Below are 18,525 nucleotides of genomic sequence, written 5' to 3' on the forward strand. Positions count from 1 at the left end.
CCATTGTATATTGTTTAGATTAATAGACATTAATCAATAAGTCAACCTAAAGATGAACTGATTCAATTAATTAGTTTTTATAACAATAAGCCTTGTACAGCAAACGATTATACTGCCATTTTATAGGGGTTGGAAAAAAATTGATACAGCATATATAAGTATATTTTGTCTGGCAATATTGTATTGATACAGTCACACAAAATATTGATATTTTATTCTAATAAATTAAAATATTCCAGGAATACTACAAACAAAAGGGCCCATCTTGCCAATCTCTCAGAGAGATTGGCAAAGGTTGGCAAATAATTGGTACCTCATTTATAAATGTAGACAGACTGCCAACATGTTGACTAAGTATTTGTAAAATGAGCGCAACTTGAGGGAACAGGGAGGTTGCTTTGAGTAAATGTTAAAATTAAATGTGAATTTTTGTCTATGTAGACAGCAACAGATATGTGATTTTTGATGATTAATCACTGATATTTGCTGTATTATCAGAAGCTGATTTAATTTAACTGCAAACTTGATCCCATTCAATCGCAGACTGGTGGCAGTCTTATGACAACATTTACGGAACCTTTTAGTGACAAAGAGATATGGAAAGTTTAAATTGAAGGACATCATTTTCCCAAAAAAACTTTGATTAAAAAAAGTTTGATAAATTGCAATAAATGATGATGCAATACTCATATAGAAAATCGCAAAATGTTAATATTAATTAATTGCAATAATATTGTATCGGGAGCAGTACTGGGGTAAAGACTCAAGAAAAATAATGTATTATACAATACTCGTTATTTAAGTAATACATTTAAGTTAAGCAGTATGTTACTTGGTTACTCACCGCAGAAAGTGATTCATTACACTACTTATTATTGTATCATTACTCTATAAAATTACCTGAAATTATTACATCATTACCAGTTAACAATATAAACCTATAGGCTACAGTCCCACACACCAACACAAATCCCTACCCTAATGGTGACACACGTAGGATCTTTCTTTAGTATTTGCACATGAAAACACAGCCGGCAACACAAAGCAAAGATGAAAAGCAGCCCAAAGAGACTTTAAAGCAATCGCCACAGTGATTCTACTTTAGAAACATGAAAAGGTAGAAAGAGACTACAAGTCTGAGTTCTCATTCAATTCAATTCCACTTTATTTACATACAGCGCAAAATCACAACAACGTTCAACTCAAGGCACTTTATACTGTAAGGCAGAGAGCCTTCAATAATAGAAATCACTCCCTTTGCTACCTGGTGAAGATCAGGGTCTGGCTGCTGGGCAGGAGACAGCAAACACAGCGATAAAGTCACTCTGGATTCTTTGCTAGCTTTGTGTTAGCATGCTGTCTGTGCAGCTGCTTGCAAAGGGCTAAAGTTGTATGAGCAGCATAATGTAGCTGGATGCCACTTCAACTTTACCATCACACTCTCATCCTATTGTGCAATAAAAATTAAAGTAATTTCCGTATCTCCACTCCTCAAAAGCTCTATTGCTGTACCACTGTGCCATTTTTCTCTTTCCACACATGAAATAAAATCAGCTGATCGTAGCTTGTAATTGTAACTGTAATGTAAATACAGTAACTCTTTACATTACTGTGCTACTGAAAAATATCATGTAATCACAGTAACGTGTTACACCCAGCAAAGATCCTGAGTGAAGTATTGTGATAATATCATATCGTGGGGTGTCTGACGATTCACACCATTTACATCTTTATAGTCATTTGTACTTACACTGACCACTCAAAATACTTTAATACAGTACACTATTCCATGCATGAGCATATTATCTACCTCACATTCTCAGCCGGCTCAGAATCACCAGTTACCCACAGAGACACAAGGAGACCATGCAGATTCCACAGAAAAAGGCCACAGTGGACCAGGAGGAGATACAAAACCAGAATCTCAGAAAATATGAGATGTTGCACCGTTTGAGTTGCCATACGCTCACAGTGCAATTTTCCTAAGCAGAACTGGCTGGCTTGTGTTTCTTATATAACAGCTGTCTACTATGACAAGATTCTGCAGCTACTGCCTAGGGTGTATACTGCCTGACCCAGATACACCCTAATACATTCTACTAATGACTTACATTCACTCACATCTGCACAAGAGAGATTGAAAGAGATTTAAAAAAAGAGAGATACAAAATCTGTATATATATATACAGTGGGGCAAAAAAGTATTTAGTCAGCCACCGATTGTGCAAGTTCCCCCACTTAAAATGATGACAGAGGTCAGTAATTTGCACCAGAGGTACACTTCAACTGTGAGAGACAGAATGTGAAAAAAAAATCCATGAATTCACATGGTAGGATTTGTAAAGAATTTATTCGTAAATCAGGGTGGAAAATAAGTATTTGGTCACCTCAAACAAGGAAAATCTCTGGCTCTCACAGACCTGTAACGTCTTTTGTAAGAAGCTTTTCTGTCCCCCACTCATTACCTGTATGAATGGCACCTGTTTGAACTCATCATCTGTATAAAAGACACCTGTCCACAGCCTCAAACAGTCAGACTCCAAACTCCGCCATGGCCAAGACCAAAGAGCTTTCGAAGGACACCAGGAAAAGTATTGTAGACCTGCACCAGACTGGGAAGAGTGAATCTACAATAGGCAAGCAGCTTGGTGTGAAAAAATCAACTGTGGGAGCAATCATCAGAAAATGGAAGACATACAAGACCACTGATAATCTCCCTCGATCTGGGGCTCCACGCAAGATCTCATCCCGTGGGGTCAAAATGATCATGAGAACGGTGAGCAAAGATCCCAGAACCACAGGGGGGACCTGGTGAATGACCTGCAGAGAGCTGGGACCAAAGTAACAAAGGTCACCATCAGTAACACACTACAACGGCAGGGAATCAAATCCCGCAGTGCCAGACGTGTTCCTCTGCTGAAGCCAGTGCATGTCCAGGCCCGTCTGAAGTTTGCCAGAGAGCACATGGATGATACAGCAGAGGATTGGGAGAATGTCATGTGGTCAGATGAAACCAAAGTAGAACTTTTTGGTATAAACTCAACTCGTCGTGTTTGGAGGAAGAAGAATACTGAGTTGCATCCCAAGAACACCATACCTACTGTGAAGCATGGGGATGGAAACATCATGCTATGGGGCTGTTTTTCTGCCAAGGGGACAGGACGACTGATCCGTGTTAAGGACAGAATGAATGGGGCCATGTATCGTGAGATTTTGAGCCAAAACCTCCTTCCATCAGTGAGAACTTTGAAGATGAAACGAGGCTGGGTCTTCCAACATGACAATGATCCAAAACACACCGCCCGGGCAACAAAGGAGTGGCTCCGTAAGAAGCATTTGAAAGTCCTGGAGTGGCCTAGCCAGTCTCCAGACCTCAACCCCATAGAAAATCTGTGGCGGGAGTTGAAAGTCCGTGTTGCTCGGCGACAGCCCCAAAACATCACTGCTCTCGAGAAGATCTGCATGGATGAATGGGCCAAAATACCAGCTACTGTGTGTGCAAACCTGGTAAAGACCTATAGTAAACGTTTGACCTCTGTTATTGCCAACAAAGGTTATGTTACAAAGTATTGCGTTGTATTTTTGTTATTGACCAAATACTTATTTTCCACCCTGAATTACGAATAAATTCTTTACAAATCCTACCATGTGGATTCATGGATTTTTTTTTCACATTCTGTCTCTCACAGTTGAAGTGTACCTCTGGTGCAAATTACTGACCTCTGTCATCATTTTAGGTGGGGGAACTTGCACAATCGGTGGCTGACTAAATACTTTTTTGCCCCACTGTGTATATATATATATATATATATATATATATATATATATATATATATAAATAAATAAATATAGCTGGACCAGTAATAGAAAAGTTAATGCTAAATCTGGGACATGTGTAGTTGTCACAGATGATTATGTCTGGTTGTAGTCCTGCTTCATACAACCTTGATACAAGTATAGTTGTGACACTGTGTAAAATGGTAATAAAAACACATTTTTAGATCATTTAGCACATATTGAATCAAAAGTAGCACAAAAAACAACTTAAAAAATGTTGATTATTTTTGACAGATATGTTGAATTTGCTGGTAAAAACTCTTAAATGAAACAGTGATATAAAGGCAACAAACAGTTTTGCAGTTCTTAAAAAAAAACACCTGGTGAGACATCTCACAACTAGTTCATTAATAAAGCTTACGGATCAGTTTATTAAGCCAACAGACTTAATAAACTGATCCGTAAGGCCAGCAATGTTGTGGGGATGGAGCTGGACTCCCTCAAGGTGGTGTCGGAGAGGCGGATGCTGTCCAAGATAAAGACAATGTTGGATAACACCTCCCACCCACTCCATGACATGTTGGTCAGTCACAGGAGCTCGTTCAGTGAGAGACTGAGATTACCGAAAAGCACCACTGAACGACACAGGAAATCATTCCTGCCTGTGGCCATCTCCCTGTACAACGCATCCACTTAACACACTGTTTGCTGCTACAACTACACATGTTTCTTTTCCAAATATTTATTTATAAGTGACTTATGTATGTATGTATGTATGTATATATATGTATATATTGTACTATTCTTAGTTAGTGTATTGTCTGTCTTGTCTTAATGTTGGTTTAAAATGGAGCACTGTAACAAAAAATAATTTCCCCCAGGGATCAATAAAGTATTCTGATTCTGATTCTGATTCTGATTCTGAAGCTCTATTAATAACATGACTGAGTCTAAAAAGAGCATCCCAGATAGGCATGGCATCCTCTTTCCATCCCTTTTGTTTCACAGATTACGAATACTATTGCCAAATCTTTGATCAAATCTATCAGAAGTGGGAATAATTTATGCTGAAGTTAAACATCTGAAGTTTACATCAAGCAAAACTGGGAAGACAGAAAAGATCTTTTTCAACTACGGTAAAGCAGCTCTGAAACAGAGTGCTGTTAAAAAAATGATGCAACACTGAGGTAAACATGACTTGAATGAAACATGTTGCCAGTATCAGATTTAAAAGCATGTATTTCAAAGAGTTAAGTTTCATGATTTCTAGATTAATAAGCTCTGTTTGTTCGATTTTCATTTGAATTCAATTCATTTTTAATTTACTAGGATTATTTATATTTAGAGTTTTTTTTTTTTTTTAGGTTTTTTTTTGGAGTGTGCCCCAGCTCTCAAGCTGTTATAAGTGCCACCAGACCTCCTGCAGATATTCAGCACACCCAACATGGCGAGAGAAAGGAAACTGCATGTGGCAAAACTGTGTTCATCCAACACTGTCAGTGTAATAAAAGCAGCTGTTTGACATATAGGTGCTTCAATTTGCTGTTTGGTTAATTGCAGTGTTACAGCATTGCAACTGGGTTGCCAATTTTGGGGTTGTAACATCTGAACACACAATAATTGTCCAGTTGAAACAAACTGACATTTTTCTGCCTTTAAACTTAGATACTGTTGATCTAAGAGTTGATACAACATAAAATGCTATCTTTTTCTCATCTGTTTGTTTTCTCTGTTTCTCATCAATACTTTTTTTTTTGGGGGGGGGGGGGTATTGAAGTTGTTCAGCAAATCGTTTTGAGATCTCTCTTTACCGTCTGCATGCATTTATCACAAAATTTTGTTTGATATTCTCAGGCATTTACTCTCTTTTGTACTCTACTTTTTTCTTTCATACTTCCCCCTCTGCAAGTTGCTGACACTGCATCTGCAAATGTCACAGTTTGGGGAAACAGAGACTTAAACGTAGAGTAAAAAAGAGAGCAATGATGGATAAAGAGAGAAAGTTGGCAAGATACGGGACTTTAAGTCAGCATTCATGCTTTCAGTTTGTTCAGTTTAATCTGACTTGATTAAGATCATACCACACTTTATGAGTACTCATATAGAAATGCTGGTTGTACTAAACAGCAACAATGTACCAATTTAATGGACATAATGTGGTCAGCAATGTACAGACACTCAACTTTTCTTCCAGCTTTGGTCAATATATTTTGCTTGTCTGTCCTACTTGTAATGAAACTAAAATATATTTTCGTTTCTCTTAAAAAAGTTCAAGTTCTTTTCTTCGGCTGTGTGAAGTCTTGTTATATCTTCAAAAACATTATCTTTATGAATTATACAGATGTGAAATCTAAAAAAGTGACTTTGTCTGTAACTGTAATTTGTAATGGTTTGCTTGATGTCACTGAACGGACTCTGTGTTTTTTAACCTTGTAGTTTACATGAGCCAAATGCTGTCTGATTATAATTGGATGCAGGCACATATAAGGAAGGTTGCGTGGCTACTGACATACAGTGTGGCTTCCAAGGATGCAAGTGCATTTTGAATTATGAGTTATAAGACAATTGATTGCATAAGTTAAAGAGCTTAACAGCCCGTATCGGTCATTCTTTCACTTCTTGTGTGAACATCAACTTTGAGAATTATATACAAATTATATATATATATATATATTTATTTATATATATATATATATATATATATATATATATATATATATATATATATATATATATATATATATCTTTGTTGCAATAAATACATGAAGGACTGCAAAATTTACAGTGGTCTGTTGGTATGTTCAGAGTTTAAGGTGTGGGTTTAGCTGCCACCTGCTGGTGTGTCAGGGCTTTGTCTCGTGTTTTCATCCACAAGACATACAGACTAGAGACTGGCAAATTCTGTCTGTAAACAGATTTGAAGAAGGTTCTGGCTGAAGTCTTTCAGTGTGGAGCCTGCATGTTCTCCCTGTGCCTGCGTAGGATCTCTTCGGGCACGCCAGCTTCCCCCTGCAAGCATGTCTAAAGACTTACTTGTTAGGTTAACTGGTGATTTTAAATTGGCCAAAGGTGTGAAGGTGGGAGTGAATGATCGTCTTTTTGTCTGTGTTAGTCCTGTGATGGCTGGAATAGGCTCGAGCCTCCTAATGACCCTGAACTGAACAAATAGTTAAGAATATGGATCGAAGGGTATACTTGTATGTGTGTGCGCAAAGCACTCTGCAAAAGCCCTTTCTTCTAAAAGTAAATAGATATTGCCTTCAAAACTATTTAAAATTCCAAAAGTGAAGTTATTTATGAATTAATGTCATATTGATTGAATGAAGACTACATTATATCTACATTTATTGTGCTGGCCTTCAGCACAACAGCAGCTTTCCTAATTTTATGCTAAAGTATTTTATGGACAGGTTTTTCAAGCATCTTGGGGAGCTTGTCATAGTCTTTCTGTGAATTTAGTGCATCTCTCTCCTGTTTCTTCACATGGTCCTCGATGATGTTGATCGCTTTTCCTTCTTCTCCTCATCATCAATTCATAGAATTGTTGTTTTGCTTCAATTTTTTTGGAGACAATTTTGATTTCTGCGCGTCCTGTTTATTTATGATGTAGAAACCATATTTTAGTTTGTGACTGTACATGCAAATTCAAGAGTCCCAAGTTAAAACTTAAACATGGATAGTCATATCAAAGATTCTATTTAAGAGAATTAATTCTGTCTCTCTCCTCTCATCTTAGCGGTGTCAAACCTCGACATAGAGAGCAAGCTGTCGGTTCACTATCAGGCTCCATGGCACCAGCAGCACAATGTATTTCATCCTTGCACCCGACCGCCGTGTCTGGAGGAGCTGCACAGAAACGCTCAGCTCAGTCTCAGAGCTCTGCACCGAGGTGAGAGAGGCAAAATCAGGGGCAAAGTTGCATTATGTACAAAGTATGGATTGGAAATTTGTACTCGTGTGTTCGGTTTTCACAGACGAACAACAGCGGCAGCGGTCCACGAGTCGGGAGAGAAACAGGGTGACCATCTCTATCTCAGTGGCGCCCCCCATGCCCACCTTCCCTTCGCCCCACACCATCCGGCGGCAACAGAGGAGTCGCCTGGCAAGAGCGGTAAGGACTCACTGAGAGTAACATGAACTAAGAGTATGTTACGTTTAACAAACAGGGTGGAGTTAAGATGCGGTTCACCGTAAATTACAGCAACTACGCCAGGGACTTCCCTTGCTTCATAAATCCTCGTTTAGGACTGTGCATCTTATCAGTGGTCAGTTAATATCTGTAGCAAAAGTTGTGATAAAATTTGGTATTTGGCATCAGTATCTCCAAGATTCTTCTTCAGTCAAATGCATGTATTTTGATATTGCACCTTAACACTTATTGTTGACTCCTGTAAAACAAAATAAAAGGAGATAATATTTTCATATACTTACAGTGTCAGAGTTCCACCTCCCTCCACCCATATTTTGATTGCGATTCCTATGCAACACAAGTAATCAAACACACAATAAAGAAAGTTAGAGATTAATTAGATTGATATAATTTTTGCTGCAATCACATATTTTTATAGCGTGATAAAATTATCATTGTGAGTTATTTTGGCCATGATAGTTGTGTAAACCAGTCTTAAAACAATTCTGCCGTGTGGCTCCAAGTAGGAGAAACTACTCCATGCTCTGAACCAATATAATGTTTGCATCTGTGAATGTTGTGTGTGGAGCTCAGATGCAACAGATCCACTTGTCAAATCAGTAACAGTTTTGACAATTTTGAAAACATAGCTTTTAAGGGAACTAAAAAAAACTCCTAATAGAACTCTCAGGTCAGCTGATAAGTCTAGTTGTCCCTAGAAGCAGGCTAAAAACCAGAGGAGATCGGGCCTTTGCGATTGCTGCACCCAAACTTTGGAACAATCTGCCTCTTGAAACTAGGATCTCTTCATCACTTGACATTTTTGAAAACCCGTTTAAAAACACATAATTTAATTGTGACTGAGTTTTGTTCTTTGTGTGTGTTTGATCTACTTTTTACTTTTTTGTCATGAACCGGGCCTTACAGTCATGACAACAACAACAAAAAAAATCCAGACATGGTTAGGAATGTATTCCAAGCTGCTTTATTCTTTTAAATAAATAAAACAGAAAAGAAACCCTACTGTCAAAAACAAACAGTGGTAAGTGTAATCAGTACCATCAGTAGTGTGTGAAGGGATGTATGAGTGGAAGATGATGCATCTAATAGTGTCAAAAGTAAAACACCAAACCTAACGCAGCCAAAGTCCAACCTGATGTCTCAGAGCCAACCAAAACTATGCCCTAAAGGCTTTTTATATAGAGTCCTGGCACACTGGCCCAGGTGTTGCCAGTGTCACTGATTGTAAACGGGAACTCTGCCTCTCCAGTGCCTGCAAACAAGACACACATGAGCCAAAAGGAAGGCAGGGTGCAGTGGGTCATCACAACTATGTACAGCACTTTGGTCAACCTTTGTTGTTTTTAAATGTGCTCGTAAATGGCCTGTATTTGTATAGCGCTTTACTAGTCCCTAAGGACCCCAAAGCGCTTTACACTACATTCAGTCATTCACACACTGGTGATGGCAAGCTACATTGTAGCCACAGCCACCCTGGGGCGCACTGACAGAGGCGAGGCTGCCGGACACTGGTGCCACCGGGCCCTCTGACCACCACCAGTAGGCAACGGGTGAAGTGTCTTGCCCAAGGGCACAACGAGACTGTCCGAGCCGGGGCTCGAACCGGCAACCTTCCGATTATGAAGACGAACTGCCAGCTCTTGAGCCACGATCGCCAACATAAATATTTATAAATAAATTGATTGATTGATATGAAATCAGAAAATTGCTTACTTTGAATTCTGTGTACAGGTGACAATAAGCTGCTTAGATAAACTTAAAGTGTTTCCTTAACTGGTTCAAATTGTCGTGTGGTGCTGTTTGCACAACTTTTTGTTGGTTTTTATGAAATCTGTACTTCGTGTCTTCCAATAAAATGATAAAATATCTTATTCTAACTTTTGCATGCAGCAAGAGAGAGCAGAAAGGGAGCGAGACTTAGACTATCAACCCAGGAAGGTAAAACAGAAATTTGTTTGTGATTTTTCTATTGACACATGCTAATGTGAAATTTATGTTATATGCACATTTGTGCACAGTTAAGGCTGTGTGTCTGGAACTACATGTTATCATGCTACATCTTTTATACCACTTCTATTTTTTTAATTGCTTTGGAACTTTTTTGTGTAGAGGTTGTGTGTTTTTAATTACACTCGCTCTACTCTTTCTTGTTTTGAAAACTCTTGAAGGAGAGGCCTGTGAAAGAATCAGAAATCCAGACCATACAGAGAAAAGTAAGAAAGAACATTTACACTTGGCCAAAAATTGATCATTTTCAGTCCTGACAGACTTTACAACATTTGCCTGTGTGTGTAAAAAAAAATGCTTGCTTTTATGTGCGTGTTTCTTTCTACTACAGGAGAGGCCAAGAGAAGCAGATGTTCAGACGATCCAAAGAAAGGTAAGAAAGATGTGTCAGAGTGACATACCTGACATCTGATGTCAAATATTTGTACACCGTTTTTTTTCTTTTCTTTTTTTTTACAGCTTTTATGTTAGGAGATAAATGCAGGATTGTTACTATATAACCTATGTTAAAAAAATTTCCTGGGTTTTGGGTTGAAGAACAGGAACATGTAGCAGCATCGATTAAATATCTGTTGGGGAGAAAAGGTTGAAAAGAGTGCACCGCCTTGTTCAGTTGTCACCTTTTGATTTTCCTTTAATCTTTTTTATGTGGAATTACTTTAAATCTTTTGGATTTCACATGTCACTTCATCGACTTAATTAATTTATTTTTTGTTATATTTTGTGTTCTTAGTTTGAGTGCTTTTACTCACTTCACCCTATTGAAAGTTGCATCTTCATTCCATGGAATAGAAAGGTACCAAGCTTTTTCGTTTTGATTTCTTTTTTTAATCTTCCTATCATATTACTTGTTTAGTAGTTTGAGTCATTCAGCTACAGCTTTCAGTGTGGAGTACTTTGAATTAGACTTAGCTATTGCATAGATTCATTGGACACATCATTACGTACGCCTTACTAGTACTGGATTGGACACTTTTCCCCTCAATTCTTCATATCATAGATTCAACATGGTGCTGGAAACATTGTTCAGAGGTTTTGGTCTGACAAGCTAAACTCACAGTTGCTACAGATTTGTCAGCTACATATCCAGGATGTAAATCTTCTGTGCCACCACCACATCCCAAAGGTGATCTATTAGAATGAGATCTGATGACTGTGGAGGTCATTTGAGTACAGTGAACTCACTGTCATGTTCAAAAAGCCAGTTTGAGATGATTGGCGCTTTGTGACATGATATGTTATCATGCTCAAAGCAGCCACCAGAAGATGGGTACACTTCTGTGACCAACAACCAAACCACATTCAAAATCACTTCCCCATTCTGATTCTTGAATTTCATCTCTGTTGGGTAATTTTGACAATGTCTACAAACCTAAATATCTTGAGTTGCTGGCATGTGATTGGCCGAATAGATATTTGTGTCATTCATCATTTGAACAAAGTGTACCTAATGAAGTGTCCATGAGTGTATATGATATTGTTAGAAAAATTGTAAAAAAAAAAAAAAAAGATTCACCTCACCAATGTAAGTAGTTACTGTTAATCTGTAACTTTCTCAAATTAAATCCTAACGCACATTTAATGCTGCCAATATCTGCCTGTTTCTTACAGGCTACCTCTACAGGGGAAGGTGAAGGCGGTGAGGTCTTGGGAAGCAACAGAGCCCAGGCCTCAGCCCCCAGTGCACCTTCAACCCAGGATAAGCAGACAAACTGGTCAAAGGAAAACGTCCCACCATCAGATCACAAGTCATCTGGCGATTCTCATGCTATCTCTTCCTGTATCATCCCGATCAATGTCACAGGTAAGTTAAAGAAGAAAGAGAAAATAAAGTTGAAAAATAAACAGCATTTAAATCAGTTGATAATCTGAAACATATAATGCACAGGCCTTATTCGGTATGTGCTACAGCTCATTCATGGGTTGTTACTGTTAAACATATCTGTTCTGTTATTTGTAAATGTTGGGATCATAAGCTTTAATAGCTTAAGCTCTATTTAAGAACTACATACAAACTACATAGTTACTAGTAAATATGAATTTCAACACTGTTTTAAAGTACACGTTTGAACAGTCACTAAAAGAGGAAAGGGCAGTACTTTTACCATTTGCAATAGGTCAAACGCTTTAAACCGCACATTAATAGCAATAATAGGAACTTTTAATTGTAAGCACAGAAATTAAGATGCAACTGAAGTGGCAAAGAAATATATTGCCTCAAAGAAAAGAACAGCCAAACCTGCTGTTTGCAGCAACTACTTGCGGCCTTTTACAACTATCACGGTTCTTTGGCCATACCATGCACATGTCTGGAAAGATTCCCCTTACTCTGCAATCTGTTGTGACCATCGCTCACCCATAATGGTATAGAATTGTACCGGATAGAAAATAAAAACTTGACAATTCTTATGGCTTAAACTCTACGGTGACTATTAAAACGCAGGTGTAAGGAGCATATGAACGTGCAAATGTTAGATTCTATTTACATGCATAGAAAAGGTGTAACTGGCCTCGATTGTGCAGTTTCTATATACACATACACAGAAAAAGAAACAGTGCATTTTATTTGAAGTAAATATTCTAATCAATTGCCATATAGATGTTGTGAATCTTGGTACCCTAGGCAGTTTATAGGGTAAGTTTAATCAAGATTGAACCAGTCATCTTGGAGGACTTCAGGAACAAACATACAGCCTACGCTAAAATCATTATAGCACGATGATGATGACTTTTACTGGCCTTTGTCAGGACGCAAACAGAGACTTTCTCATCTAGATATTCCCGAACCTGGGATCATACCAGATAGTTTCTTTAAAAAGATTATTAAACAACATTTTATATATACATTGTTGTTATTACAGGAGTTGGGTTTGACAGGGAAGCAAGTGCTCGATGCTCTCTAGTCCATTCTCAGTCAGTTCTTCAGAGGAGAAGGAAGCTAAGGAGGAGGAAAACCATAACAGGAATACCCAAAAGAGTACAGCACGATATGGGTATGTTATAATAAAATCCTTCTCACATAGTATTTTACTATACTATGTATTTTTGTACTTTTGGCAATAAAAAAGATGACATGTATTTTTTGCAAACAGCTAATTTGGTTCTCCATTTTTAAAGAGGCTTAAATGTGAATTATTTTGATCATGAGTTAAAAAACTTCACAATTATGTGTAAAGTTTAAAGATGCGAGCCAAAAGGATATTAAAAAACAAAGTTGTTGTTTATTTAAGGGTTCGTCTTCCTGCGGGGTTGTTTGTGGATATCACATTCTGAAGAAAAACTCAGATGAAAAAGTTAGCGCAGGATATTTCCGAAAGTAAAGACACTTTGATTCTTTGCTTTCAGATTCCGATGAATCACCTGTGGCAAGAGAGCGCACAGTGATTATCCATGCCAATCCACATCAACTCTCGCTCTGTCAGGAAGAACTCTCAGTCAGTGGTCGCCTCCATCACACTCGTGACTCTGGCTGCCAGACAGATGATTTTCTTATAGCATGTAAGTTTCTGATACTGGAGGAGGTTCTTTAGGGTGAGCACTTTTACCACACATTACAGCACGGTTCCTCCTTGATTAATCTACTCTGTTTTCAAAGACCCTCTAGATCCCATTGCATGAAAATTATCTCGAAGCTGCTTATCTACTTTCATCCCTAAACTTGATTAATTGATCTGGAATTATAATTAATTCTTTTTTGCAGTTACAATCTACAGGCCACATGCATTAAGAAATATCTCCATCTGTTCCCCTCTCTCTTTTCTGTTTTTTCATTTTCAGGTACAGCTGCTCCCTCCAGAAGGCGTATTAGAGCTCAGCGAGGCCATCAGGGAATTCCTGCCTCTTTGTCCCATTCAACAGGAAATATTTCTTCTCTTGGTGACCAATCAGACTCAACATACACCACAGCCACATCCCATGGTGGGCGATTGCGCTCCCGTAGCCTTCCACGAGAGGGTGGACGTCTGATGGATAGTGATGAGGATGACGATGACAATTATGACGATGATGATGAGGATGAAGAATTGTCACCTTACGAAGCAGAGGACTTTATTCCAGCTGGCCCCAGTCCAAGAATGAAGATGATGATGATGAAGGATGAAGAGGAGAGCACAGATGACCAAGCAGCTCCAGAGCCGCTACAGCTTGGAAGCCTAAAAAGGCTGCAGCGAACTGGGGAGAGAGACAGAGGAGGTGGAGGAGGTGGAAGCCCAGAGCATAGCTGGATGGAGAGGGGTCGTTCACGGTTACCACGCAAGGCTGACATGGGCAGCTGCGAGATCTCGTCAAGCTCAGATACGTTTAGTAGCCCTATTCATTCAGTGTCTACAACAGGAGTCTTAGGCAGCCATGTGGATCACAAAGAAGACCACCAGTCATCCAGCGGGAACTGGAGTGGTTCTAGTTCTACCTGCCCCTCACAAACATCTGAAACCATCCCGCCACCCTCTTCTCCACCCTTGACAGGCTCATCCCACTGTGATTCAGAGCTGTCACTCAACACCGTGCCCAATGCTATTGATGAGGGATTCTCCCTCGATCCCTCATATCACTCTGACCTCAGACCCCAAGGCCAGGGTCACAGATCAAGCTCATTCACATCCTCAGCCACAGACCAGCTGGATGATGCAGGGGTCAGTACAGCCAGTGAAGGAGAGTGGACATACCCTCCAGACCAAGATCAGACTGACCAAGATCAAGACCCTGACCAGACCCAAAACCTGAGCCAGAGCCATGGGGTAACCCAAGAGTACAGCTCTAAACATAGCCTTGAAGACCAAGCTGGCTTCAGTGACAAAACGAGCAACACTGAAACAGAGCCTGGCTCTCATTACCCATCTGATACAGAAGGTTTCTATTCCTCCTCTGTGCATATCAGAGAGTGTAATCAGAGTTATAGAGGATACATGTATAACTATGCAGACCAAGGGCCTGACTGTGGTCAGTCCAACACTGTGGCAGCACCACTATCACATGGAGTTTACCCTGAGCCCTCAGCTGACTTCAGAGCAGGCACTCTAACCCTGGGGAGGACATCTCGTTCATTAAGGAAACCGAAAGTCAAACCTCCACCACCCAAACGAACCTCCTCACTAAAGGAACCCAGTGGTAGTGTTGATGTCGGAACGGACACACAGGCAGATCAGGATCAACCAAAGATGGTTATTGAGCAGGAGCTTACTTTGTCTTCCACAGATATGAAGCTGGAACTGGACCTAGAGCTTGGAGTTGCTCCAGAACCATTACAGACATCCTGTTTAGTGGCAGAGCCTTTGGGAACATGGGGAATGGGACTGGGGGAAACCGTGGACATAGTAGAGCCCATGTCTTTCAGCTCTGCAGATACACACTCATTTAAAGATGAAGGTGCTGTGCAATCTGACTATGCAGACCTTTGGCTTCATAACAGTGAACTGAAGTCCAACAATGGTGAGTACACATCCATGTCCAACTCAAGCACCGCCACAGGCACTACTGTCATGGAGTGTATCAAGTCACCAGACAGCTCTTCCTCTTCCACAGAAACCCAAACCCAGGCCCCTACCCAGGCTTCAGACACCGTGGCAACTAGTTCACCACTCCCACCTGAAGACTTCAAACTAGGGTCTCCTGAGAAACTGGCTGGTCTGGCTTCACCATCAAGTGGTTATTCCAGCCAATCAGAAACACCTACATCAACCCTGCCCACATCTTCGGCAGCATTTTTCCCAGGACCATTGTCTCCTTCAACTGGCAAGAGGAAGCCCAAAGTGCCAGAGAGGAAGTCTTCTCTCGCTTCCCTGCAGCATTTCCCCAGAGATGGAGCTTCCATTTCCTCTTGCTATAAGAGAGACCCAGACTTTCCACCTCCACCTTCTCAGCTGGATCTCAGTATCCTTCATGGTGGCTATGTCAGACACACGTTATCCCACCGGACTTACCACATGCACACATTGCACCATAGCAAACACAGAGCTGCAAATGTTTTAGCCACTGGCACAAAGTTGTTGGCTCCTGAAGCATCAAATACCAACCCACCACCAAGTTCAAACTCTACATTAACAATTCCTAGTTCAAATCTGTCAGCGATAACACCGTCTGCTCTTCGATCAGTGCAGCTTCATTCTGTTAGCCAATCTGCAGATCCACAAATTACTTACACTACAGACCAGGAAACACCAAGTGTAACAGAAACTGCTACAAGACCCAAATGTCCTCCTAGTGCTTCTACTCTGGCTCCGCCACCTCCTAACACTAGGCCTCTCCCTCCTCGCAGACCTCCTCCTAGACCACCAGGTCACGAGCACACCTCCTCCCCTGAGCATGCACAACCAACACCTCCTGGCCGTCATCCTGATGGGCCTCCATCTTATGAAAGCCTGCTACTTAGACAGGACCGCTATGGACCTGGAACTTTCTGGGCTATGACTGCCTTCCGAACCCGAATGGACCCATCATCAGACCTCTCTGAGGACAGCTCACCTGTGCATCGACCTGTCCCACGTGCTCCCCATCCATCTCCTGTGGATCTACACACACATATCCATTCTCATAGAGAGTTCAGAGGGCTCACCCACTCATCTCGTGCACATCCTGAGTTTAGGGTTTTAGGAGAACGCTCCTTCTCCCAGGATGATGATGATGATGAAGATGAAGAGGAGGAAGAGGAAGAGCACGTGAAAGAACCCCCTAGACCTGTATGTCCCAGAGGAGGTATGCGATCAGATCATCCTCCACCCCCAGCATATGAGTTTGCTGGGGGATCCCACTCAGACTCAGGGCCCTGGGCTAGTCCAATCAAAGTGCCTGGTACCACAATGGAGACATTGCATTCTTACCTAATCAGTGACCCAAGAAATAGAGGACACGAAGAACAGGAAGAAGAGGAGGAAGTGACATCAGGTGCTACCAGAAGTGCCCAGCAACAACAGCCACAGGAAAGCAAAGATGACTCCACGACTCCTGACACTGAGGATTACTTCAGTAAAGGTATGTTTCTAAGCAAAATACCACTTCCAGAAGAAGTAGGGTATTATTTTGTAAAAAATAAAGAAAATCTCACAAAATGCCATGATGTTTATTAATATTAAGCTGTTGTATCACAAAACAACATTAAAATTCTAAAAAAAAAAGGCAGTTTAAGGGATGGCTATTTCATCAACTGTATACTAAGTGATCAGACAGCCAGATGACATGTGTTAGGGATGTTGTGTGCTACAGATTCCACACCCAGTGATAATTCGCTCTCCCCTCTGATGGATGACACCAAAGTGGATGATGACATCATTCTCACGTCACCCAATAAGACCCGGACAACTGAGGACCTGTTTGCCATGATACACAGGTACTGGTCAATATACTTAATTACAATGTCTATGCAGTGTTTGTAATATATCTATTTTCTAGATTATTTTTTGTACTGACTCTGCTACATGTTTATGTTTTCTGTTTATTCCTTGTCTTTACTTTAATTGTGACTGTATTGTGATTTCCTTATTTAGATCCAAGAGAAAGGTCCTGGGTCGTAAAGATTCTGGCGACTTAAATGCTAAGTCTCGTCTCTGCCCTCCAGTACCAGTGACCCCCAGCAACGTGTCCACCGTCATTATCCCTCCAGCACCTCCTCTCAACATTCCAGCTACCTTAGCCACTGCTGTTGGGTCACAACGAGCCCCTGTACCAATCTATCGCAGCGCCAAGAAATCAAGTACGTCGAACGAGGAATTTAAACTCTTGTTGTTAAAAAAGGGAAGCAGAACTGATTCCAGCTATCGCATGTCAGCTACAGAGATTCTGAAAAGCCCTATTACCCCTAAAACACCAGGGGAGTCTGTCCAGGAAGGGCCCATTAGACAGGGAGAGGAGCCACCCTCTACGCTCCAGGAGAGCCCCATTTCTGGCCTCGACCCAATCCAGATACCAGGTCTTTTTCCCAGAGCCAACTCTGAGAGTTTTGCATCGAAAACCCTGCCTATGTCAGCTGCATCTCGACAAGGACGTTCTCGGATACCCCCTGTAGCCAACAGTAGTCGCTACAGTACACGCAGTCGCCTCTACACAGCCCCCATGCAAGCCATTTCTGAAGGGGAGACCGAGAACTCAGATGGGAGCCCCCATGATGACAGATCATCCTAAAGCCACCCGATGCGTGATGTCCTCTATTCTTAGCTGTGCCCTGCATTTCAAACGGTCCCTTCTACTTTTCTTGGATGGCTGTGTCATCGAGGCCAATGGTGTAATTCTTATGACACACAAAATCTGACTGTTGCAGAAATAAATCCGGTTGTGGATATTTTATTCTATACAAAGGTGTCAAACTGTTGTGAGGATTTGAACCATAAAGGTTATGAAAAACTATGAAAAAATAGTGTATTAAATAAATAATTCCCTCATCGAAAAAAAAATGCAAGACTTATTTTGATTGAACTATCTTTTTAAAAAAATAACGAAAGAAAGAAATAACGAGTTCAAAATGTTTGAAAAATTATAAAAAGAAATTTTGTGGAGTGTAGACAAGGTGCGTTTGTGTTTGCATGAGCAAGCACATGCAACATCCACTGATATTTCTACTTCTTGTGTTGTGAATGATGTGGGTGTGTGTATGTCATTGAGGA

General features: G+C 40.5%; 1 protein-coding gene across 6 annotated transcripts in view; it reads left to right on the forward strand.

Moving 5' to 3' along the window:
- nhsb (Nance-Horan syndrome b (congenital cataracts and dental anomalies)) overlaps positions 1-18,315 on the forward strand; it is a 56,424-nt gene extending 38,109 nt beyond the window's left edge. For 2 of the 6 annotated variants that reach the window (XM_085272909.1, XM_085272941.1), the window contains exons 2-13: positions 7,514-7,666; positions 7,752-7,888; positions 9,818-9,865; positions 10,096-10,140; positions 10,266-10,307; positions 10,668-10,730; positions 11,546-11,738; positions 12,796-12,927; positions 13,280-13,432; positions 13,712-16,900; positions 17,114-17,255; positions 17,413-18,315. In XM_085272909.1, coding sequence (XP_085129035.1) covers positions 7,514-7,666; positions 7,752-7,888; positions 9,818-9,865; positions 10,096-10,140; positions 10,266-10,307; positions 10,668-10,730; positions 11,546-11,738; positions 12,796-12,927; positions 13,280-13,432; positions 13,712-16,900; positions 17,114-17,255; positions 17,413-18,046 — 4,931 coding nt within the window. In that variant the 3' untranslated portion in view covers positions 18,047-18,315. The remainder of the gene's footprint in view (positions 1-7,513; positions 7,667-7,751; positions 7,889-9,817; positions 9,866-10,095; positions 10,141-10,265; positions 10,308-10,667; positions 10,731-11,545; positions 11,739-12,795; positions 12,928-13,279; positions 13,433-13,711; positions 16,901-17,113; positions 17,256-17,412) is intronic. The other 4 variants (XM_085272933.1, XM_085272916.1, XM_085272924.1 and 1 more) reach the window with 4 other exon arrangements.
- Positions 18,316-18,525: the final 210 nt, after the last annotated feature.

Source organism: Mchenga conophoros, linkage group LG1 (assembly GCF_057382185.1).
Source record: "Mchenga conophoros isolate Kocher_MC1m ecotype Shallow Benthic linkage group LG1, M_conophoros_male_GT1.1, whole genome shotgun sequence".
NCBI lineage: Eukaryota > Metazoa > Chordata > Actinopteri > Cichliformes > Cichlidae > Mchenga > Mchenga conophoros.